The following is a 25528-nucleotide window of genomic DNA, read 5'->3' on the forward strand; positions in this document are numbered from 1 at the left end:
TAAGAACACAATGTCTGAATGATGATAACAGAAACTTATCACAAGCTAAGCTGGAAGCCCATCCCTCATGCTATGCTTCATCCGAAGCTCACTCTAAGTTACTGCATTTGTTTCTTGGTACCTAGTGATTTCTTGGAACAACTTCTAAAAATTATCTTCGGCCCAGTGGAGGGAGAAAAGCCATCTTTCACTGGCTTTTCTACTGAATATATTTCAGGTTTTCATGGTGACAAGTCACCTTTCCGAATTGCTCACTTGCTTCCCTAGCCTTTTCAGGCAGGAAGGCAGTTACAGACATCTCTGCCCAGGCAGGGCTTGATTTATGAAGTTGAAGCCAATTGATAACCAAGCAAGAGAAGATTCTTTGTTGGATAAAAGGATTTATTCTACAGTCCTTTATATTCTTTTCCATAGGTTACCTTGGGAAATGTGTAGTAAAGGGATTTACCTCTCTACAGTAGCTGTTGGAGGCTGTGGAAGTTCAAAATATGCCCTAGACTACATTAGTATCTGGACCCCTTTAAAGAAGCTTTATCGATTTCTTTTCACAGGGGTTTCTGGATGCAGCATTCTAGGAGAATGAAGGTTTAAGTTATTTTAATCTTTCTACCCTTGGATCAGCCTGAGCTTTCTCCACAAGCTGGGAGCAGGCACGTATGACTGCTGGCAATACTGGACTCTGGCCGCCCAAGTGACCCTCATTCCACAGGGGCAGCCACAATGATTTGCAGAGCTGTGCAGTGCTTAGCTGCTAGACGCTTCCTCTGAGACAGTATTTATATCATGTAGTTCACAAATGTAGCTCAAACCTATTTAACTCCTTGCTAATGAGATCATAATTTAATATAAGTGCAAAGAGGGAATTCAATAATGCATGCATATAACGTTAGGAGTTGAAAGCTGTGAGTTATTTTACTGAGGGCCCAACAATGCTAGTGATTGAAACCTATTGATGAGCATCTGTGCTGGAGAAGCAGCCCCCAAAGTCACTTGGAGATATGTGGATAAAACCAGGGCATTTCCAAATGATAAGCTCTCAAATTCAAAGTGATAGATCCCTTGATTATACAAGTTGTGAGTTTCACTGATGGATTTCTGCCAAACTGGGCCTTTGTCCAATCTCTCCCTCTAGAACAGGAAACCTAAACCATTATGGGTTGTGGACTGTCTCACATAACCCAATTTGTCTGGAAAGACTTCTTACTCAATTTGTCCCTGACAGGGAGAAGGGGCTCAGGGAAGATGCTAAGCTTCTGGAGAAGCCAGTCTTGTTTAAGATGTGGCCACAGATAATTTCCCAAGTACATAACTCATATGATTCACTTGAAAAGTCTGTTTTGAGATCCATTAAAAATTCAAACCATCACACTTCGTTGGGTTTTATCACATACAAGGCTATTTTCTTTAGTTCATCCCAATGGTACTGAGAAAGAGAGGCATAGATTGAGAAGGACAGAAACCGACCAGAAACTCACATGACAAATGTTTCTGAAGACATCTAGTTCATTCTCCTGATTCTAGGCAAAATATTCATTGAGAGTTTAATCTCAATGATGGGTGCCAGCATCCTATTCCCCCCACAATAGCCCTCCGTTGACCATGACCCATAGAAAAATAATCAGTCTTAGCTTACACTCCAATAGAGTGCAACAAATGGGGGTCTATGTGTCAGATCTGAAAGCTGACTTCTGCTTGCTGCTCCAGGGTACATGCCACCCTCTTCCAGCTCGCATGCTAGCATCCACTTCTCTGCATTTCCAGCAGTGATGCTAGACAAGACACACTAGCAGAGTCAGTCTCTCCCTCTCTCTCTCTCTTTTTTTTTAATGTAACGTATGCTATTGTCTTAGGTCTATATTTTGAGAAATATTTGCTTCAAAGCCAGATGAAAGTAAGCTTTATGGTGAACCTAGCACTTGGACCACACTTTTGCCACCTTTGACAAATGGAGATTTGCCTCATGTGCCAAGGGCCAGATGCTATACCGCTCTCTAGGAAGTCAAAAGAGAATGGATTTCAGTTCTCCATAAAAGAAATCTGCCCCCCACCCTGTTCCACCAACCTCAGTTCCCACCCTCATCGAATGTATTTCAATCATTTCAAATCTTTCGTGTTTCTTTTCCATGGCTGTCCTACCTTTCAGAGAGTGTAGTTCTATAATCTTCTTTCCAAATGAAAGGAAACCAAATGATTTGGTCTTAGAGGGGCAGAAAGGGCATAGACATGCACCATTTAACTGTGCACTGCAGCGGTGTCTTTCTTCTTAGCAATTGTTCAACAGCATTCTTACCTTCAGGCTTTTCAGTCCTGCTCCTCTTTCTGTAGCTCTGGTGTTGGGCATTTGCTCATTATTTGTCAATAAGAAACACATTCAAGTTATCAGGATAATACCAAAGGCAAATAATCACATCCTAATCATAGAAACCATGTTAAGGCCACGCAGTCAATTTAAAAAAAAATTCACTAGAATGGATTAATTTTTAAAAATGTTTTCTTTCTGGATTACAATATTTTTTTCCGGTGGTAGAATCTATTCTTTAACACCATCTGGTAAAATCAATGGTTTTGGTAGTCCCTGGACTGGTTCAGTTCTTAAGGCAAAAAGGTCCCTTGTTTGAAGTAGCCACTTGAAAGAAAGTGAGGGTTTGCTCTTGGAAAGAAAACCTGAGTAAGTTCAAGGAGCACATTTAGTCACTATCAGGAAAGATAACTGTCAGTTTCTTCATACTTCCAGGAGGCGGCACCAGCATAGAGACATGCAAACCAACGAAGAGCATAATATACTCACCCTACTCCTTGATCCCAAACCAGTCTCGGTGATTCACAGGAACTTCTTCTAAGACCCAGGGAGTGCGATCAATCTGTAATGATTCTTGACTACACACATAACAGTGTCAATAGAGAGTCACTGGGATCCATCTTAACCCTGGGTATCCAAAATGTCTACCTTTAGGGATGGCTCCTGCCAATAAAAGGTCCATCTTGTTGCAGGTAAAAGACAGATGCAGATTCACATCAATTACCTAAGGCCCAAGAATGTCAAAGAGTTCTCGGTGTGGAAGAGAAGTGGTTAAGAGATGGTGGCATAGGAGAGGAGAATTGTAGACATACATGGAAGAAGAAGAAATACACACAAAACTGAGGATCTCATTTATATATATAGGAAACACAGTACCACATCATTCATCTCTGTACCACCAAACAGAAGCCAAGGACATTTGGAAATGTGCTGTCCTAAAGTATAAATTTTTTTCTATCTCTGAATAGGACACTTGCTAAGCAAATGTATGGGATTAAAAAAAAAGATTGTTAGTTATAGGGAGGAGGAACATGTTTGAATTTCTTAAGAGAACAACTCTTTTTAGGTACTTTAAAAGCACCCATGTGAAAGGAAGCACAACTGATTTTAATTGCAAGCCATTTTTGGAATTTACTAAAACAAGTTCCGTAAGTTCTTCCCTAGCATCACATTGGTTAGTTTATTCTAGTTCCTATATATTTGTGAAGATAATAAAACTGCATTTCTCTATCAATACTCTATAAATCATAATGGTCATCCAACCATTTATTTAATTAATGGAAGTTTAAGTTCATATCCTATCCTTATCCCTTACTTATAAGCCTATATGCCTTACAAGTTAAGGCAACTCTCATTGCGGTCAAGTAGCTCAGAATGGTCTCCTTTAAACATTCTGTTCCAGTGTCCCCCAAAGCACGCAAAGTGTGCTGATCTTCAGCATGGAAAATATGCACACTGGAAGTCGATTTAAATCCCTGGATAGAACTAGAACCAGGGCAATTCTAGGGTGAGGTGGGGTAGAGTTTATAATGCCTTATCACCCATCACAAATAGATTGTTTCAGTGACCAGCCCCCTTCAGGTAAGGTAAGGTTACATGGGGAAGCTAAGCTGGTGCCCTTTACCCAAGATTAAGGGAATGAAGCAGGGTGGGTGGGGGGATCAGAAGAATTTGAAAGTTTGAGGGGACAAGCAGCTGGGGAGGGAGGCTGATGTGGTAATTCAGCAGCTGAATCTCCATTCTGCTGTGGTTTACAGCGACAGACTTTCACTGGCTGTGTCACAAACCCCTGGTGATTGGGGTTTATCGCTCTTTATTGGCTCTTAATTACGGCATTTGCACACACAGTGTAATAAAGCACTAACACAAAAGGGTGGTTTGCAGGTTAAAAATTCCCAAACCACAGCTCTAATTTCCATGATCCTTGCCTGTGCATTTATAGTCCATCATGGAAGGATCAAGTCTGATTTGTTTAGGCCCAATTAGCCCAGGTTTAGGAAACTGGTAAAACCAAGCAGTATTTTAGTTCTAACCTGTAGGGCTGGTGCAGGGGCTACCCTGGTGACTGACCTTGTCTTTATTCATTGTATCAGAAAAATAAAAAAAACTCTATTTCATTAGCTTAAACGAGTGCACATTTAAAACAGCCTGATCATTGCTTGTTTCTTCCATAGAAGAGTAACATTTTGTGAAAAGGCTTAGAATGTGTAATGTCTCATGTCAGGGGGGAAAAGTCAACAATTTAACATAATTGCCCGTTTATCATTATTTAAAGGTTGCAGGGGAGAAAGAGAGAGGGGGGAGGGGGAGAGGGGGAGAGAGAGAGGGAGGGGGGAGAGAGAGATGGGGGGGAGAGAGAGATGGGGGGGGAGAGCGAGATAAGTAATACATGCTTTTCTCCGTCTCCTGGTCTCAGAGATAATAGGTGTAGAAGCGTTTTTGAAAAAGTAAAAGCACTCATAAATGTCAGGCTTTGTGATTATTGTCATTTTTAGTCATCAGTACTGAGGGCTGGAATGGCTTAAATATGCTATTTGCCTTGTAACCAAGGTAGTTGAGAATAAACCTGATTTTTATGGAAATATATCACATGCAATCAGATTCACATTGCTCATTGGATGGGTAGATGTGATAAATTGCTGTCTACAATATTATCACCAGAGGTGGCCCTGAAAGTCAGCAGAGATTTGTGACAGCATTAGCTGTGTGACCTTCTCAAAGTCACCACCATCTCTGGGTCTCACTTTCTCTATGAAATGATGATCTATTTGTCAATTGTCATGTTAACTGGGGATGGAATACAATAAAGAAATGTAATTCTCAAGCCATTTTACTAATACAGTTAAGACTCACTGATTTGGACTAACAGAGGTGAAGGATTATCTGAAGAAGAAAGTGCTGAATTACAAAATAGGTTCGAAGAATGACAGTTTCATTGCTTGAAGTCTGTTTTGTAATTCAAACTCACTCTAAAACATTGCCTTAGTGGAGGTCCTCGTGAGAACTGCTTTAGCAGATAAATTTGTAATGAATATGATTATATCTAAAACAATGCTTCCGACATTTGAAAAAGGTTTGTTCTCTTAAGGAAAAATTCAACTGGCAGTCTAGTCTAAACTCTTCATTTGCTTAACAAACCTCTCAACCTCTCTTAGACTGTAGACTGGTCCCTGTCCAGTTTATCTCAAATTATAAATTAGAGGGCTCCAAAGTAATGAGGTTCCACTGCCTTTTCTACCTTCTTCTCCATTGATTTGTTTTTGGCATCACCACTAAATAGTGGGAACAGATTCAAGTTCATCTCTTGCCCCTTCTCTTGCTCACTCTCAGAAAACTGCAGGTAGCAAGAAGGAAGGAGATAAAGGCAAGCTCCTTGGTAATCCAGAAACAGAATAAGCAATTGTTGGATAGGCAACACTGATCATACTATTATCCATAGTTGAGAAAGGGGTCGACTTATTTCCAAAGGTTGTCTGGAGAAATGACCAAAAAAAAGTGATTTGAAAGATGCCTGGCAAGTAGCACTATGGTCAGAGAAGTTGGAAATATCTAGGATCTACTGAAATATTTTTCTATTTGCATATCAAAAATCAGATAATCTGGAAATCGTGGGGCTGGCAACAAAGTTACTTGATAATTTTGCAGCAGTATTAGCTGAGGAAATATCTGGGTGAAAAGTAAAAATTCAGCCAGATGTGTGCAGGTTTTTTTGTTTATGTAACATCAAACATCTGGTTATTTGAGAACTTCTGGGCAGTTGGCATCCTGTGGATGTTTTAGAGTCATCTTGATACAGTCCATGGCTCCTTTTTAACCGTGCTGGGTATGAATGATGAATTCATGACAGCCATGTATCCAATCCAGCTCAATTTTTCACTCTGCAACTCACTTGAATGATATAATTAGGTTCTCCGTGGCCTGATAATAATATGAGAAAAAAGACCAGGAAGAAGGTTCTAAATACTCTAGGCATCAGGTGAGCCACTGCAAAACTCAAATGAGCCAAGTGAATGGCATCAGTTCACACTGGTGGGAGAGGAAGTTACTGCTTTTTGACACATGGTAAAACCTTGATTAATTGGAATCCATAAGGGATGGATGGAATTTTCAATAAGAATACTCATTTTGTCTCATTCTTAGCTAATCACACTTTTTGTTTTCTCAAAATGCTTGTATCCACTTTCTTGCCTCAGGCAAGCGGCCTCTAATGTTTGAGGGTCAATCCAGATGGAGAGAAGATAGAGGAGACAGAGCTGAGTGTGACCCAACCATGGGTCATCTCTTGGCAAGTGATTGAAAAAAAAATCAATTCCTTGCAGTCTTCTTTTCTGGTACTACTGCTGCTTCCTCATCAATGTGGAGTACTGGGGCGGGGGGGCAATTCAGTTAGTTGGGGTTAGGCGAGCTCTGGTTAATCAAGACTTTACAATAAAAGACCTCGCCAATGCTTGGTAAGATTATGTCCTGAAGAAAGTCATTTTTAAATTTAGTTCTTGGAAAGTGCTCTGTGTTTCCAAACCCATATTATACTGCAGACTGGCAAACTAACTTTTCCGTCAGGGTCCTGAGGAGTGGAGAGAGAAAGAGAGGAGCAGTGGTGTAACCATTGTCTCTGAAGGAGAAAAGTTTCGGCTTGCCTGTCTGTTCGTCTCTGATTGGGAAACACTATTCTTCACCTTAAGACGCCCATGGTATCTTGGTCGTACAAGAGCCGATCGTACATGCTTCGATATAATTCTCATGCCCTTTGGGCCATGGAGGATTCTGTTTTCAGGTCCTCTCCTGTACTTACCCAACGTGTCTTTCCATCATTTGGTGGTGTGGCTTCTGAGCTCGCCCCTATTTCTCGTTGCTTGGTTGAAGGCTATTCATTCTTTCTAGCCCCGAATAGCATTAAGGAGCCGAAGGAATGCCAAGTAAGATGGTTTTTTCTCACAACGGTAGCCTGGATAACCATTACACCTACCTGAACTAAGAACACAGCTAAGGAGAAGCCACATCAGGGATGCACACACATAGAGTATCAGTTAGGTGACGCGCTTGTTTAAATATACAAAATATCTTTGTAAAGTCTATATATGTGGTGACTTATTGAAGAAAGACCCCATTTAACTTGAAACTGAGCTTGTTCTTTGGCTTTCAAGTTGAATGGGGCCAGCTTAAATAGGCCATCACATATAGAGAGCAACGTCTCATCACTCATACACATGATGGAAGAAGCCAGCCAGCCACTGTAAGCAACCATCATACCATCATGCCTTAGGGGAAAAAAGGCTGTAACCTGACTTTTCAGTAGATGGATTTGATTTCTCACACCACTCATCCGAGGCAGGTGGGGACAGTCTTAAGGAAAGCCTCGGGCTCTTGAAAGCCTAGGGCGTTGAAACCTACACCACGGCCTTCATAAGGCAAGCGGTCTGGTGTGTGAGGGGAGGGAAGGGGTGTGGATGGGAAGCCTCTGTCTGGGAGTTTAAGAAGGGACCCAAGTTAGATCAAAACTGCGGGCGGTGCCCTGGAGCCTTTCTAGGTCCCAAAGCTGCCAGGCAGGGGAATAACCTGGTCATTCCACTTTATGTGTGAGTCTTGTGCTCTCTCCTCAATAATAAGATAACAGTCTTGCCGATTACTCGTCACTAAGGGTACCCGGTTGTGGTGACATTGAGGCTGACCTTGGAGTCACCGCCCCCGCTGCCGCACTCTCCTTTGTCGTACCACCATTTGTTTTTCAATTTGTCCAAGAGGCCTTGCTCATTCAGTTTTAATACTGCCAGGTTAACAGCATTTCTTGAAACGATAAAACATAACTTGTAAGAAAATGCACAAATGCTTAGGAAATCGTTAACGTATAAAAAGGAGCACAAGAGGACAAATTGGCTAAATTTCACAGAACGTGGAGCTATAAAAATGTCTGTACAGCAAATACAGGGTTAAATATTGGAAGGTGGCATGGAGGATAACATTTGCTCAAAACTGAAGTGTGCGGGATGGGGAGATTGTCTTTGATAAAGAAAGTAACAAGAACACCACATCCATGCAATTAACATTCGTCACATATGGTACCATAACTTGGCTTTTACCATTTAAATTGAAAAAGCCGTTGAACTGTAAAATTAAACAGCAACAAACAGTCAGAGAGGACAACACAGAGAGAGAACATTAAAAAAAAATGGATGCATTAAATAGATGAGACCATAATTTACCGTCTTATTTAACTCCATGGAATATTGTAGATTTTAAACTTTTAAAAGTTACCTCAAAATCCACAAGAAAGAAAATGACAACAAAATGCATCAGGGTAGGTGGAATACTATAACAACACGGATATTGTTATATTATTCCACCCACCTTAATGCTGAGCCTTTAGGGGTTGCCACACCATAGCCTTTGGAATCCAGATTTCCACCAACTTTCATCGTATCACACGGTTTTCTCTGCTCAATGTACTCATTCATGGTTGACTCCAGCAGGAAGGCGAACTTTCCCTTGGACTTCCGCACTCGGGCCACTCCGTCTGCTGTTGTTTTGGTAAACACAGATGGCTCTGCTGATTTCATGTAAGACCACATTTTCTCATAGACAGCAATCTTGGATCTCTGCAACAGAGATGAGAATTCTTAGAGCTACCAGATATTAAAACTGGAAGAGGCCTCAGTGCAGTGGTTTTCAAATAGTTTTGATTGCCACCCACAGTAAGAAAAGCACGTTACACTGCAACCCAGTAAGTACATTCATACGTATGTAAGCATGGTTCCAAAATAGGTTTCTCAAAACCACAGTCATCTTTGCTGTGTGTGATGCTCTCTGATATCTTCTATCCTATTTGAACCACAGTCATCTTTGCTGTGTGTGATGCTCTCTGATATCTTCTATTCTATTTGAATTCACTTAGAAAAATGCCAGTCAGGACCCACTACATTGATTTTATGGCTCCAATAATGGGTTTCAACACTTTGAAAAACACTTTCTTAGTTCAATCTTTCTCTCAATTCAGAAATCACTCCTACACTATCCTGCTATGTGATTACCCTTTACTGCCTGAAAAAGAAAAAAAAAACCCAAAAAACGGCTATTGGAAGGGAGTATACAACCATTTTAGTTAGCCTACTCCAGTATGGGGCATTAATTATTCTAAGAAAGTACTTCCTTATTCTGACCTGAAATTTGTTTCTCTATGACTCATACCCTTTACTACTATCCACTAGAGCTATGCAAAGTAATTCTGTTCCTTCTTCTACACGGTGGTCCTCCAGATATTGCAAGGTTGTTGTTATGCCCCCTCTTCATCTCTTCATCAGGTTAAACTCCACTGATGTCTAATACTATTCCCGGAAGCCTCATAGAACCCCATGGGTCTTTCTCCCGTGGGGTTCTAGCTAGCAGTGTCTCTCTTAAACTGGAGTGTCTAGAAATAAGCATGGCATCCCTGTTATACGACAAGGACAGAATGAAAAAAACTGCTTCCCGTCATTGGAGCATTATTTTCTATCACTACTGCTTGAGCTTTCATTAACATATTTAGTCTTTCATCCATCCTTTCAACAAATACTTATTGAGCACCTGCTATATACAAACCACTCTGCTGGGGTGTGTGAAGAATATGTGAGTCCTTCCCTCAATTCAGATTGAGGTCAAACCCTCCAAACTGTTAGTTTTTTGTACCATGCCAAGTTTCCCTCATCCTTAGATTTTTGAATTTAATTCCATTAAATTTCAATTCAATTCAGGTGGTCCTTAGAACATGTACTAAATACTTACAGGTCTATGTTAGGCATTTTGGAGAATATAAAGGAAGCATGGTCTCAGTGACCCCATGACTTACAATCGAGTTGGGAGCTAGATCCTTAGGAATGAAAACCGTAGAGAAAAATTAAAAAGAATCTTTGACCAGAAGTGAGATAGCCTGGTAGAAACTATAAACACATGCCATGTTTTCAAGCATCCTTTTATGGCGTTTTCTGGCCTCTACCTCAGCTTTTTGGATTGTTTATTTAGCTTCTCTTCTCTGGACTTTGGCCAGCTGCATTGTGTCTTTCTTGAGGCTTGCTTGGACCTGCTCAAATAATTCCATAATTATTTGCACTCCCAGAACTATCACCATGGAAATTAAGCATTGTGTTTATGGCAGTCAGATCCTCAATGAGTCACTGAAATTATTCACTGAGTTGAAATATGCTTGATTTGCATAAAGAACAGGAAGAAAAGCCAATATGGCTGAAGCCGAATGAACAAAAGGGAGAAAGGTAGGCAAAGAGCTGAGAAGAATAATCAGAGGTCAGATCTTGTAGGGCCCTGTAGGTCATGGTAAAAAGTTTGGATTTGTTTTACATGTGATGGGAAACCATTGGAGGACTTGAGGAGGAGTGTGAGAAGATCAGATTTAAAAATTTAAAGCATTACTCTAGCTGCTGTATGGAGACTAGACTATGAGGTGGGCCAGAGTGGAAGTGAGGAGATTGGTTAGGAGGCTATCCTAATGATCCAGGGAAGAGATGGTTGTGACTTGGACTAGGCTGGGAGCAATGGAGGTAGAGGGAAGAGGTTGGATTCAGGATATGATTTGGGGAGATAGCAAACAAGCCTTGCTGATGGACATCTTCACCTGATGGACCTAGAGACACTTTCAGATTAAACATTTCCAAACCAAACTTACTGTCTTCCTTGTACAGCCTGATTCTCCTTCTAAATTCATCAGCAAACTACCTAACATCCAAGCTAGAAAGTTTGGTTTTTATTCTTTCTTCAGCCTCTCATTATGCCATGTTTATTCTAACATAGAAATGCCTGTAGGGTCTGTCCTTTTGTCTTCTTTTCATTCTCATTACCGTTGTCCTGGGGCAGGCTCTCCTGTTTTTGGTCTAGACTGCATTGCCTCCTAACTGGTCTCCCAGCCTCACCTCTCTCTTCAATTTATCCTCCAGTGTTCCTTTCAAATGTAAATCTCATCAGGTTACTTCATTCTTTAAAATTCTCCGATAGTTCCCTAATAGCTACAGGCCAAAATCCAAACTCTTACGTATGATATTCAAGAGTCTTTATGATCTTGACTACTCTCCTAGGAGCCAGTCACAATGGACTACTCACTGTTCACTGAAATATGCCACACATTTGCATATCTTCTACCTCTGGTTATGCTTTTGCTTCTGCCTGAATTATCCCTATTCACCCTACAAGATCCAGAGTGAATATCATGTCTTCTGTGAAATCTTTCTTGACTCACCTCTGTCCCCACAGAAGTGCTTCCTCAGCTAGTCTCCCAAAGTACTTTGTTCATATGTTTGCTATAGAGCTTTTACTAAATTGCATTAAGGTGAGTTGGCTGTGGGTCTGTCTTCTCCATGTTTCTGGGTGATTTTGAGGACAAGTCCATGCCTGATTCATTTTGGTAGCCCTCTTGGAATCCAGCATAATGCCTGATGTATGGTAGGTACTCAAGATATATTTAATAACTGACCTTAGGCCTGATCAGGGTAACAACAAGATTCTTGGTCAAAGATATCAGAAGGTTGGTGAAAATGGCTGCCAGCACTAATTTTATAGCACTGTAGAATTCTAGAGCTGAAGTTACTCTAAAGATCATTGGATCTTTCTTTTTTGTAAATAGGTTCATTAGAAAACAAACTTACGGTTACCAACAGGGAAAGGGGGGGGAGGATAAATTGGGAGATTGGGATTGACATATACACACTACTCTATATAAAATAGATAGCTAATAAGAACCTGCTGTATAGCACAGGGAACTCTACTCAATACTCTGTAATGGCCTATATGGGAAAAGAATCTTAAAAAAAAGAATGTATGTATGTATATGTATAATTTTTTAACATCTTTATTGGAATATAATTGCTTTACAATTATATGTATAATTGAATCATTTTGCTGTACACCTGAAACTAACAACATTGTAAATCAACTATATTCCAATAAAAGTTAATTAAAAAAAAGATCATTGGATCTTTCTCAGCTAAACCACTCAGGATATATGTTTTATAATCCGTGGTTTGTTTGGTTTTTTGCCACTTATCCTGCCTTTGATGTCCACCCTAATAACTTTCCTCCTAATAAGATTGAAATGAAATCTCATCCATTGAAATTTATGCTCATTTCACATCACGTTATCCTCATCTGACACATGAAACAATTTCTAAGCATCATAATGAAATATTCTCAATGACTTTATTTTATTTCAGTAGGAATTTCCTAGACAATTGCTCAAAGAGTTTTTCAAAGGAGTAAATAATTCCGATGCACAGAAAGATACAAAAAATTATGTTAAGAACACCTGTGTACCTGCCACGAAACTTAAGAAATAAAATATTATGAAGTTAGTTGAAGTGTGCCTATGTATCCTCCCTAATTGCATACCGCTCCTCTGGGCCAAAAGTAATCTCTATACTGAATTTGGTCTTTATCATTCCCTTGCATCTCTTTATACTTTTTCTCCTTTGTAATGGCTGCATAGCATTTTAATCTACGAATATATCATACCTTATTTACCCAATCCCCTACTGAAGGACTCTTAGGCCAGTTCCAAGTTTTTGCTATTATAGACAACACTGTGGTGGGTGTGTACCTTTGTTCACTTACAAAGAGGCATTTTGTGTTCTTCATCTTGGCCCAATCAAATCTAAGTGAAAGGGAGAGGGAGTTAGAACAATTTGTCTCTTACACAATTTGCAAATAGGCCATTGCTTCCAAAGGTAAATTTATAAGGCAAGGGCAAAGGGGTCCATGAAGTTTGATCTGAGTGTAGTATAGTTTGGACTCACTTACTTCATCATTTACTTGAGCTCTTTGATTGCTGATACAGGTTAAAAGGTTTATTCCTTCAGGTAATGATGCATTTCTAGGAGAATAAATGGCAGTACTTGAAGCGGGTACTTTAAATGTGTGTGGTGTACATGCAACAGATATTAATGAATGCAGTAAATGAAAAGTTAGTTAGTGGCAGAAATGATTGGGTCCTGGTTGATGACTGATTTCTGAAGGACGTTAGAAAGGGGAAAAAGAAATGGCTTATCAGTGAGAAAAATTAAGCTGAAATGTTTACCTTCCTAACTAGTGTTTAAGTGACAGTATAACATTGAGAAAAAAAGAAAAAAATATCGCTAGCATTTTGGTTTTTTTGGCAGTCTGTCTTATTTTGGCTGAAATATTGAAGGCAATAAAAGGTATTGGATCTTAGCTCAATCATCTGGAAGAAATTTTAAAATTTATGGGCAGGATGTGTAACAGCAAATTCATTTTTCTCTAACCCACCACGATTCATTTATTTCATCCCACAGAGCACCATTTTGTACTTAAGAAGGAGTAGACAATGGTTATGTAGAGAGGCCATAAGAAATTCTCTTAGAACTGCTAGATAATTAGCAAATGAAATCCAGAAAGAGAAATACACGAATGGGGGAGGAACAGATTAACCCCAAACGGTAGCTAAAGTAGCACACTAGCATTCATGGATTCTACAGTCACTGTTCTGACGATCTGTGATAGACCATGAAGGTCAATGATATGGAGAAGTTTGCTTTTTTGTTGAGGTGAGAATTTGAATCTTGGGCTCTGTGAGGCTGGTGTGTGGAAGCAAGTGACTAGTGAGGGCGCTCAGCCCACCACTCAGCCCTTGGCTTTCTTTGCAATGGTGTTTGTTGCTCCTTGTCACTGTGCATAAAAGTGTTCCTCTGTAGACCCAGGTCAGTACAAGGTAACTGTATGGTGCAGTGGTCGAGAGTATGGAGTCACACTGCTTGTGTTATAATCCCATTTGCCTAGTGTATAAATGATCTGGCCCCTATGTGTCTCAATTTCCTCATCCATAAAATGGGATGATTTTTTTAAAAAGTGTCCACTTCAAAGGTTTATTGAGAGAAATTACATGAGTTAACACAAGCATCTCACTTAGAACAGTGCCTGACACACAGGAAGTGCTGAAAAACAATACATATATTTATAGTACAGAAAGTGTAATTTGTTTTAGTGGCAGAATTTAATAGCACTATAAATTACTTCAGTCCCATATTTACAGAAACATGACTTCATTTTATAAAGGAAATTATATGTGCAAGTATTATTCACGTATCTGGATCTTCAGACACATTCCTGGTGAATGTGCATGGTCTGCCCTCAGCGAAAATCATTATCATGTGATTTGGATTTAAAAATTTTTGTTGGTGGAGGAAAAATGGGTAGAATGGCAAATTTCCTTTTTTTAAACATCTTTATAGGAGTGTAATTGCTTTACAATGGTGTGTTAGTTTCTGCTGTATAACAAAGTGAATCAGCTATATGTATACATATATCCCCATAACCCCTCCCTCTTGCGTCTCTCTCCCTCCCACCCTCCCTATCCCACGCCTCTAGGTGGCCACAAAGCACCGAGCTGATCTCCCTGTGCTATGCGGCTGCTTCCCACTAGCTATCTAGCAAATTTCCTTTTAAATTTATGTTTTGTGGTTTAGTTGAGGTTCATACATTAAAATCCTCATTAGCCAGAACACCGCTACTGGGAAGACCTGGTGAATGAAATTTTCTGCTTCCCTCAGAGTTAAATTAGAATATTCACTTGGTCAATAGAACATCCAGTTGGAGTCAGTAGAGTAACAGACTTTTAGGGACAGAAGGGACCTTAAAAACCATCTGGTTCAGCCTTTCCCCCAGTGTTGCAATGGCTTCTCTGCTCAGATGCCTCTAGCGGTCAGGCACTCCCTAGCTCACAAGAGGCTCAGGAAGTAGCTTACTCCATGGTGGGACAGTTCAAGTTGATAGAAAGTTCTTTTTGTTGGGCTGACATCTCTCATGAGAGCCTCTCTCCCCTCCAGTCCTCCTTCTGCCTTTTGCTTGAATTGGGCAATCTCTCGGCTTCCGTTTCTCCACTGCATGTAGCACTGATTTTACTGCCTTGTAATGGTCACCCCCAGTGGACTCTGAGCTTCTTCAGAGTAAGGATTACGTCTTTTTTTGTCTCTGTATTCCCACTGTCGAGCATAATGCCTGGCATGCAGGGAACTCTCACTACGGATCTGTGGAACGAATGAATGTTAAAATTGTGGTTCCACCCGCTGGTCCTAATTCTGCCCTCTGAAGTGATACTGAATAACTACGCTCTCTCTTCCACATGATGTACAGCATGAAGACTATCACCACCGTGTCACCTTTTAATTGTCTCTTATATAAGCTAAATATTTTAACGGGCTTCACTTGTTACTTGTATGACGTGAATTCCAGTCATCCCCTTCCCCTTCTGGTCACCATCTCCCAGATATGTATATTTTTTAATTTTTCAAAGTCCCTCCTAAAATGTGGGCCCCAGAATTGACCACAATATCCTTGATATAGTGGTACTAGCACAAATGACAATGAGACCATTTCTTCCCACGATCTGGACGTGAGCACAATTTTTCACTCTGACAGGATTCAACAGGCATATTTAGATATGTTGATAGTTGAGAATTAACTGCATTCACAAAACAGACCAATAAATTGAAAGCATAATTGTCCACAGAGGCATAATCTGCTAATTCACTTTATGGTATTAATTTACTGTCAGCTTGCAGGCAAAGTATTACATAATTTGTGAAGATAGTATTGGTGCTTGTGACATCTCTATGCCTCAAATGTGTCAGATGTGTTCTGAGTGAATAATTTGAGAGGGCAGAATGAAAGAAAGGTAAGGGGAAGACGGTTTTAGTTACTTCGTACTCCATTGTTCCTCAAAGGGGAATGGTCTAGCTTTATGTATTTATTAACTTTTCTTGGCCACTGTTGCCATCATGCCTATATTGTCCATTTGCATCACTATATGTATAAGACTAGCCTTGTACAGACATGTCAAAAAGAGGCTAGATTGAGCTTCTAAATCCTCTCCCTTAACCATTGATATGTCCACCACTTAGGCTATCATTCCTTTAGCTATGTTTTGCTTTTTGCTGAAATACAAGTTCTCCTGCAAGGGGATCACACTTTTGGTTGTCTTCCATCATTTATTCCTCAGTGCATATGTTTCCAATTCTTTTCTGTGAGCAGGGGAGGGGAGGGGGAGGGCATCTTGTACCTGGTAAGGTAAATGGGGAAGAGGTGGTACTGCCCAGGTGGGGAAGTGACAAATGAAGTGCATCAGAAACAGTAAAAGTTAATTCAGTCTTGCTTGATAACAGCCCTAGTAGTACATTTTTATAGATATTCATTCTCAAAATAAAGAGAAAAAAATAATTTGTTGACTTCTTTTAAAAAGTGGGGCTTTCATGTGGGTTAAGGGCAAGACATCCTGGTCTCCAATCTCACATTTCAGGGAGGTATTAATAGAAATATCATGCCCCTTGAAGTTATGCTAAAGTATAGGCACCATTTCAAACAGAATTTATATGGATATGGTCCAGCCCTAGCATACGATTTACAACCACTACCTAACCCACCTGGGAACAGTGTACTGTTTGCGAGCACAGACTCTGGAGTCTGCGTGAGTGAGTTCCCAGCTCCTTCACCTACTAGCTGTATGGCCTTGGGCAAGTTACTTAATTTCTCTGTTTCTGCACTTTGAAAATTGGATAAAAATATAATCTATTTCATGGAGTTGTCATGAGTATTACATGAGTTAACACATGTAAAACCCCTAAAACAGAGCCTAGAACAAAGTATGAGCTCAATTAAATGTTCATTATTATTGTTTTCCCGACTTAATGGTGGCTTTATCAAAACCCATAAAGTAGGGTTTCTCAATTGGGTAGCACTACTGATATTTGCAGCACTGTTGTTGATCATGATCATCGTTGGTTGTAGGGGTGTCTTGTGCATTGCAGGATGTTTAACAGCATCACTAGCATCTATCCGCTAGATTCCAGTAACGCCTCCTCTTCTCAGGTCGTGACAATAAAAAGAAAATGTCTCCAGATATTGCCAAATGCCTCCTGGGCGGCAAAATCATTGCTGATTGAGAGCCACAGGGGTAGAGGATACTGCGTCCCTTCCTCTATTCCCTCAGAATAGAGCAATAGGACCTTAGAACCACTTTCCCCAAGAGTGTATTGACTCTGGCTTTCAAAGTCACAGAGCCACTGATGCTACTTTCAACCCATTGGACTATTAGCCTGACCTGACCAGAGACGCAGAAGACAAATCAGAATAATAATCTGACTTTGCATGCCAGGGAGGGACACCAGGAAGGTGACCGGAAACTGACCTGGGTTTTCACCTGCACCTTTGGAAAGGAGACATCTGCAATAGTATTCCTTGAGGTAGAAGGAAACCTGTCCCTGGACTTTAGAGCACAGCATGAAAACGTCAGGCAAAGGCACTTGGGATGTGTACTTGACGTTTGCAAGCAAAACTCAAATGTCTAGGCAAAAGGTGACCTCACCTGCACTGAAGTTATCTAAAAGCCCAGCCCCCAAAATAACTCAGCCAGGATCATAGCACACCAAGAGAAAAACAAAGAACAGAAACCAGTATTCCATTCCCTTCCTCCCCCTACTTTCACTAAAACACAGTCACAGCGCAGCCACTGATTGTCTGAGGCAAAAGGAAACTGACAAGCAGTCTGAATGTTTAGAAAGGTGTGAACTGACGTGAAGGAAATAAGGACAATGAAATTGGGGCTTCAGTCATGCTTTAGAAATGAAATCATTTCCTGTGTGCCTTGCTCCAAGTCAACATGGAAACCATTTCCTTTGCTTCAGGGAAAAAATGTGTAAAATTCAATGATTCCTTTTCGCAAATGTGCCTCATCAGAGCTACTGATTTCTTTAAAACGCGTGTCAGATGTATTTGGCAAGCCAGATGTGCTCTTCCTCTCTGCCCCAAATTGCTCTGATCCCTTCACGTGGTGAAGTGTGGACACCAGGGGCCTGTAGCAGCGTTACAGTGTGTGACAAGAATGTTCACTTATTCCAGTGCCTCAGTGGGAAGAGATTGCTGTTAATTTACAATTTGCCCTGACTTTAAACAAAACAAAACTTGAAGAAATAAACGTTTTTAAAGATGAGTTGTTCACTTTCACCAGAAAGGATATGGTCAGTGTTAGAGCTGAAGAGGCTGGGCTTGTAGTGGAAAAAGTGTGTCTGTAGCCTTGAATTCAGCAGGCTTGGATGGGGTCTCAGCTTTGTTCCTCATTAACTGTGTGACCTGGGCAAGTTATTGAGCCAGTGGCAATCTCTGAATTTCTATATAGGAGGCCCTTCAGGGTGGCATTCTGGTTGGGATCTATCTGTAAACTATGTTTGCATAGCAAGCACAGTTTTTCCCAGACTTGTTTGTTTGGTGACTTTGGGGTGGATTGGTAGAAAAGAGCAGGTAGGTTAAAAGCCCTCTGTGGCCCCTCTTGACATCACCGGTATGTGCAATACAAACTAGAATCTGCAGACAGAGACCCAAAGCCACCTTTTTTTCATTTGTACCACCTAGTAATGCCACCTGAACCTTTATTAAAAGCAGAAATTTCAGAGGGGGCTAAGTAATTCAGAAGAGAAAGCAGATTATAGTTTATAATGATGTTCTCTTAATTAAAGGTATGATCTAGAGAAGAAATTGACCAAATTGTTAAGCAATAAATAGTCCACAGTAAAGTTAGAGAAGGCAAAAATGAGTGAGGGGAAGGCATTTTTGTTGGAAACTCTCGCCATTTTCCCCTTTCTTAGTGTCCTGTTCATAGGGCTGGTCTTCTCCAGCCTCTAGAAGGTACCTCATATGATACCAGGAAACCCACTCTCCTTTTCGGGACGTGAATCCCCTATTCAAACAAAAATTATCCCTTGCTCAAGGGTAACAGAAGCCCTTATAACATCAGTGAACACCTCCATGAGGACCAAGACTACTGATACCAGAAAAGGGGTACAGGATGGATAAGGAAGAAAGACAGTGAAATCAGGGGAGACAGAGGCTGAGAATCCTGAGAATCCATGACTCCCAAGCGATGGACTGGCTCTAGGGCTGCCATCACTATCGAGCACTACAAGGCCATTTCCCTCAGCTTGCTGGAGTTCTATCTGTCAGTGAAACTTCATCTTCAGCAATCCGGAGCCTATAACCCTTGACCAATTGGACTTCACTTTCCAACTGTGTTTTTGTTTTCTATCAGTAAGATATTAAAAAGAGAAGTTCAATACTCTTATTATTCTTGAATCAATTAATTGTATTGCAGAGGGCAAACCTGACAATGCAGAGCCTAGAAAATGAGAGGAACAAATTCTCTTCTATTAAGGAGAAAAAGCTATCCTGGAATTGCAATTTTTTGAGTTTCCGCAGTGGCTGTTTTTTCCAGGTCCTTAGAACAAGAACTATTTTCGTACTAAGGGAAAAAAAGCAACAGAAAAGGGCTTCCCTGATGGTGCAGTGGTTGGGAGTCCGCCTGCCAATGCAGGGGACACGGGTTTGAGCCCTGGTCTGGGAGGATCCCACATGCCACGGGGCAACTAAGCCCATGCGCCACAACTGCTGAGCCTGTGCTCTAGAGCCCGCGAGCCACAACTACTGAGCCCGCGTGCCACAACTACTGAAGCCCGTGCACCTAAAGCCCGTGCTCTGCAACAAGAGAAGCCACCGCAATGAGAAGCCCGCGCACCGCAATGAAGAGTAGCCCACACTCACTGCTAGAGAAAGCCTGCATGCAACAAAGACCCAACACAGCCAAAAATAAATAAATTAAATAAATTAATTTAAAAAAAAAGCAACGGAAAAAAAGAAGCAATTTTGCTCAGGGATATCAAGAAGAGCCCAAATTTTCCCAATTTAGTTAGTTTCCCAAAAGGTGAGCTGGAACTAATCTGAAGAGTTCTGTTCTCTATCTGTAGGTAATACATACCTGGGAAGCTACTGATCACTGCTCCAGTGATTCTGATTTAATTGCGTGATGTGGGGCCTACATTGAAGAAAACTTCCTAGGTGATTCTAACATTCAACTTGGGTTTAGAACAATCAACAAAGATTCTACAACAGCAACAACTGACTGCCAGTTATTTGCAATGGATACTGACAGTGAGAAGGCTACCATTTATAAGCACTTACATGTACAGGAACAGTGCTTCACACTTTACATACATTATTGAGAATCCTCAAAATGACCTGGTGAAACAAATATTATCCCCATTTTATTGATGAGGTAACTGATGCTTATAGAAGTTAATTTGCTGGTTCCAGATGATACAGCTGGTAAAATTTCTAGCCCTGACCTCTTTAAACTCCAGGCTCATTTATCCAACTGTCTACCTGACATCCCCACTTGGATATCTCATAGGCATCTCCAACTTAGCGTGGCCAAAATGCAGCTCTTGATTCTTCCCCACCCCCGCTTGCTACTCCTCCAGGGTTCTCTATCAGAGGAAACGGCGCTACTATCCAGTTCTTCCAGTTGTGCAGGCCAAAATCTTTGCAGTCATCCTTGACTTTTCTCTTTGGTCGCACATTTCACAGCCTGTCAGTGCAATCTTCAAAATATATTCAAAATCCAACCTCTTCTTACCACCTTCATCTTAGTCCAAGCCAGTCACTTTTCACTTGAAGTCGTGCACTCATTTCTTAAGTGGTCTCCCTGCTCCTCAACTTTCACCCTCACCTAGCAGTCGGCAGCATCCTTTTGCACATTAATCGGATCATGTCACTCCTCTGCTCAAAGCCCTCAGAATGACTTCCTATCAAACATAGAATAAAATCCAAAGTCCTTACCAGGCTTTAGAAACCCATGACAACGGGCTCTGGGTTGTCTTTGCTGCTGTCATCTCTTTCCACTGTTTCCCTCTCTCACTTCACTCCTGCCACATGGGCCTTTTGCGTCAAACCTACCAAGCACATCCCCATGTCAGGACCTTTGCTCATGCTGTAACATCTTGAATGCATTTCTCCCCACCCCTACTCTACCTCGTATTTGTGTAGCTGGCTCCCTCACTTCATTCAGGTGTCTGGTCCAATGTCACTTCAGCAGAGAGGTCTTCTTCCATCAGCTGAGATGAAATAGCACTCCCAACAATTTGTCTTCTTACCTACTTTTTTTTTTTTTCATTTTACTTAACACCAACTGAAACATGTTATTTACATATTTATAGTTTTTGGTCTCATCCACTGCAATGAGTGCAAGGACTTTGTTTTGTTTGAGCACTTTGAGCAAGGGCTGTCACATAGAATATACTCAATAAATATTAACTGGATGAATAAATTATCTGAAAATATTAACTGGAGTAGCTGAGATTTAAACCCAGATCATTTGACACCAAAGTCTATATTCTTAATTACATTGTTATCATTGGTCTCCCTGCCACCCCGTTTCATACCTCAGAGGAGTAAAGTGGCAATTCCAAGGCTGCAAAGATGAGAAGTGGCAGAATTAGTACTCAAATCTAGGTATGTTGGCTTCCAAAGCCTATGCCTTTTCTACTATTCCATACTGCCTTCCAGTGGAGAAATTGCTAGGACGACATGAACCAAAATGCCCGTGAATTGATTGAGGTTTACTTCTTTGACCTGTCATTTTGACATGATTTTCTATAGCCTTAATCTTCTTTGGCTCAACTTTGAAGCCTGTGCAATATGCTATGAGGTAAAAGGCAACTATATAATACTCCACTAGCTTGTCACAAGGCCCTAAATCCTACCACTAGAGATCATGCCTTATTTGACTTAGACAAATTAAATTTCTCTAAGACTCTAATAATTATCTCTGAAATGGGGATAGAATATTAAATGAGATGATTTATCTAAAGCACTCATCACAGTTCCTGGCATGTAGTAAATCCTTAATAAATTAGATTATGCTATCATGGTGAATGGATGGGTCACACAACACATCACCACCACATTTATATGACTTGGTTTGTTAGAGAATTTGTGCCAAAGGACTACTGGAGGGAAGGAGAATCAAGATAGTTCTTGGGGAGGGCAGGCAAGATGAGGTGTTACCCTGATAAGTCAGGGAGCAGATGAGGGCATGGGCACATGTGGATGGGCAGAAGGATGGTGCCAGGTTATGTGATGTCAGTGGGACTGAGGCACAGACTAGAATCAAAGCTAATTCACTAGGTGTTTAGCAGAGACTACCTTTTAAGGCCAAATGGGGCTACTAAAATGCTCAGTTTCAATATAATCACATTTCACCCTCCCCTGCGGCTCTCAATATTTGAACTGTTGGGTTTAAGATGTAAGTCTTTTCCTTCTTGATACGCAAGGAGTCTTCCGGTAAGTATTATTTCTAAAGGCGCTATGCCGAGTAAAAAACGTGGCTGGCTGGGGTTTTGTCTGGCAAACACACTGACTGTGAAAGCTGCAGGAAAATGGATTCCCTGGCATTTGCGTGTCCTGGCACAAGCTCTGTGGTATAGAAACTCAAGCTATAGAACCTTCTGGTAAGTGCAGCATGTGGAGGTGACTTCACAAAGTGATTAGGCTTCACTAACCTTCACCACTGGGGACCAAGGCAATGGTTCCCATATGCAAAATGGCAGATAAAACTACTAATTTACTGTTACCTAATTTAGAGAAGTAGTCAGATAGCCACTTAATTTGATATGCACACTCAAACACAAATCAACATACTTTACACCCGTATTCTTCATGCTCAGTCCTTGATCCCAACCTGTCTTTATTCTGCTTTGGTCAAGCATGAGGGCTGTGGAGAAGCCACCCAGGCACCACTTGTTCTGCAAGAGGCTTGCTTGTCTATAGTGACTTGTTTTCTTTAGGTGCACAGAGCAGTGGTTAAGAGCATAGGTTCTGAAGTTATAAAGACCTGGCTTTGGTTCTTATTACCGGTGCGACTTTGGGCAAATAATTTAACCTCATTGAGTCTCAGTTTCCTCATCTGGAAAATGAGGATGGTAATAGGACCCACCTCATAGTGTTCTTGCAATGATGAAATGAGAGATTGCTTATAATGAATTGAGCATAGCTCTTGACAACATAGTAAGCACTGAGTTACTTAGTTAAGAAAGTTAAGTGAGAAACTTAGTAAAGTTTCTCCCACATTCAATAGTTGTATCAGGCACTGTGGAAGGCTGCTGTAGGGGATGAAGATATTGGAAGACATGGTCCTTACGCTCAAGAAGCAAAGGGAACTAACAGAAACCCTGTCCAATAGCACGTTCTGAAATATTCTATGTGTCATCCTATATGGTAGCTTCTAGCCACACATGTCTGTTGAACACTTGGAATATGGCTAGTGTCACCAAGCAACAGAATTCTAAATTTAATTACTTTAAATAGTCACATGTGGGTGCTAGGCACCATATTGTATAGTGCAGGTCTACAGCTTAAGTAAAGGAGAAGGCAGAGAGGTACCAAAAGGCAGCTCAGGGGCACCAAGAACTATTTTGCCTGCTTCACAATATTTTTCTTATTTTCCCTGATGATTGAAGTGATGGCTGCATGAAATGGAAGTCCTGCCTGCATCAGTTGGAGGGGTTGGCTATAGCCTAGGTCAAGGGGCAGGGGAGGAGGGGGAATAACTCCTGCCTTATTCAGGGCTAAACTGTAACTCTGGGATAGTTTACCCAGCCAGTGTTTATGGAAGGCCTCTCTAGAAAAAAGGTAAGCTGTATTATTCACGTGGGCAAAAATCCCTTGGGTGTACGTAGGAACTGTTTCCTTTAAATTTATCCTATTTGTGCAAAATTGAAAATAAATGAACTCCTGGGTCCAGGTACACCATGAAAGAATATTCTTTTTATTGCTGTCTGAGAACCATACTTTTCTTTAAAAGAGAAGATCATTATCCAAGGAAATATTTGTGCAAAAAAAAATAGAGTGTGCTCCCTAAATTGCCACCCAGCCTGATTTTTCTCTTTCTGGCTCTGTGAGTTGCTACATTAAGTTGTTTGGACTCCCACTCTCTGATTCCCCTTTCCAAGGGAAGAATTACAACAGCAGTGGGCAGGCAAGTGACAACATTCACAATTTCCCCTGGTTTTTGAAAAATAGTACTTCCCTGTGTCAGCTCTGATAGATGGGTAGAAAGATGGAATATAATCAAAACGGAAAGAGTTAGAATCTCCAGAGATGCTTTCCTCTAAAAATTCCAAATAACTTTGTCAAGTACTCACTCCAAATGCCTCTGCCTAGCATTTTCAAACTGTGTTATAGTAACATTAAGGTCACAGATATAAATTTGCCTTTTCTGAGTCACCAAAGGAAGGATGGGACCAGCATTTGGTACAGAGTTAAGACTGGGGGAATTAGGTTGAAAGTTACAGTCATTCAGCTTGGCTACTGTCATACAGTGACCAGGGGCTTGAACCGAGGTATACCAAAAGCCCTACACTGAAACCAGTGCTGCCAAACTGCTTGTTTGTAAATCAAAGTCCATTAGAAATTTTAAAAAAAAAGGAAACAGAATCATGAGCTGCAGCATGCAGTTTTTTAAAAAATCATCTGTAAAACTAGGTTGTTTTATTTTCAGGCCTGTGTATTTACTGCGACTATTGAACAGAAACAAAACCAAAATAAGAAGACTCTCTAAAGTAAACTTAATCTGACAATTATTTCAATTGACTTGAATTTCTGATAGACTTGAACTTCTAGTCAGTAAAGGTCAATAGTCAAATTGCAGAAGGAAGCCGTGTTGAATCCTAAAGGATTTAGAAGAGTAAAGGGAAATGGAAAGCCTAGTTTGCATTTCCAAATTTCATATATTTTCTAGAACCCGTGAAATCTGTGGCCTGTGGGATAATTTATTAGCAATTGTTAGTTTGAAATGCATTTCTCTTAAGTTCCCGGGACCTTATTACCAAAGAAATACAGTAACTTAAAAACAGCCTTCTGTATCTCAAGCAAGACTGTTATTATCTGTTGCTATTTCAGAGAAGTCAATAGGCCAGTAATACTTTTAAAAAATTGTGTATTTCCTTAAAAATGAAAACACTAATTCAAAAAGATACACGCACCCCAAATCTTCACAGCAGCACTATTTACAATATCCAAGACATGGAAGCAACCCAACTGTCCGTCAACAGATGAATGGATAAAGAAGATGTAGTATATATTACATATACAATGGAGTACTACTCAGCCATAAAAAAGAATGGAATATGGGCTTCCCTGGTGGCGCAGTGGTTGAGAGTCCGCCTGCCGATGCAGGGGACACGGGTTCGTGCCCCGGTCCGGGAAGACCCCACATGCCGCGGAGCAGCTAGGCCCGTGAGCCATGGCCGCTGAGCCTGCACGTCCGGAGCCTGTGCTCCGCAACGGGAGAGGCCACAACAGTGAGAGGCCCGCGTACCGCAAAAAACAAAAAACAAAAAACAAAAAAAAAAAAAAAAAAAAGAA

General features: G+C 40.8%; 1 protein-coding gene across 1 annotated transcript in view; it reads right to left on the reverse strand.

Annotated features, from left to right (window-relative positions):
- Positions 1–25528, reverse strand: part of GRIA3 (glutamate ionotropic receptor AMPA type subunit 3) — a 291582-nt gene that overhangs the window by 16710 nt on the left and 249344 nt on the right. Inside the window, exon 14 of the mRNA XM_060138030.1 lies at positions 8645–8892. Within this exon, the coding sequence (XP_059994013.1) occupies positions 8645–8892 (248 nt within the window). The remainder of the gene's footprint in view (positions 1–8644; positions 8893–25528) is intronic.

This window comes from Lagenorhynchus albirostris, chromosome X (genome assembly GCF_949774975.1).
Source record: "Lagenorhynchus albirostris chromosome X, mLagAlb1.1, whole genome shotgun sequence".
Lineage (NCBI taxonomy): Eukaryota > Metazoa > Chordata > Mammalia > Artiodactyla > Delphinidae > Lagenorhynchus > Lagenorhynchus albirostris.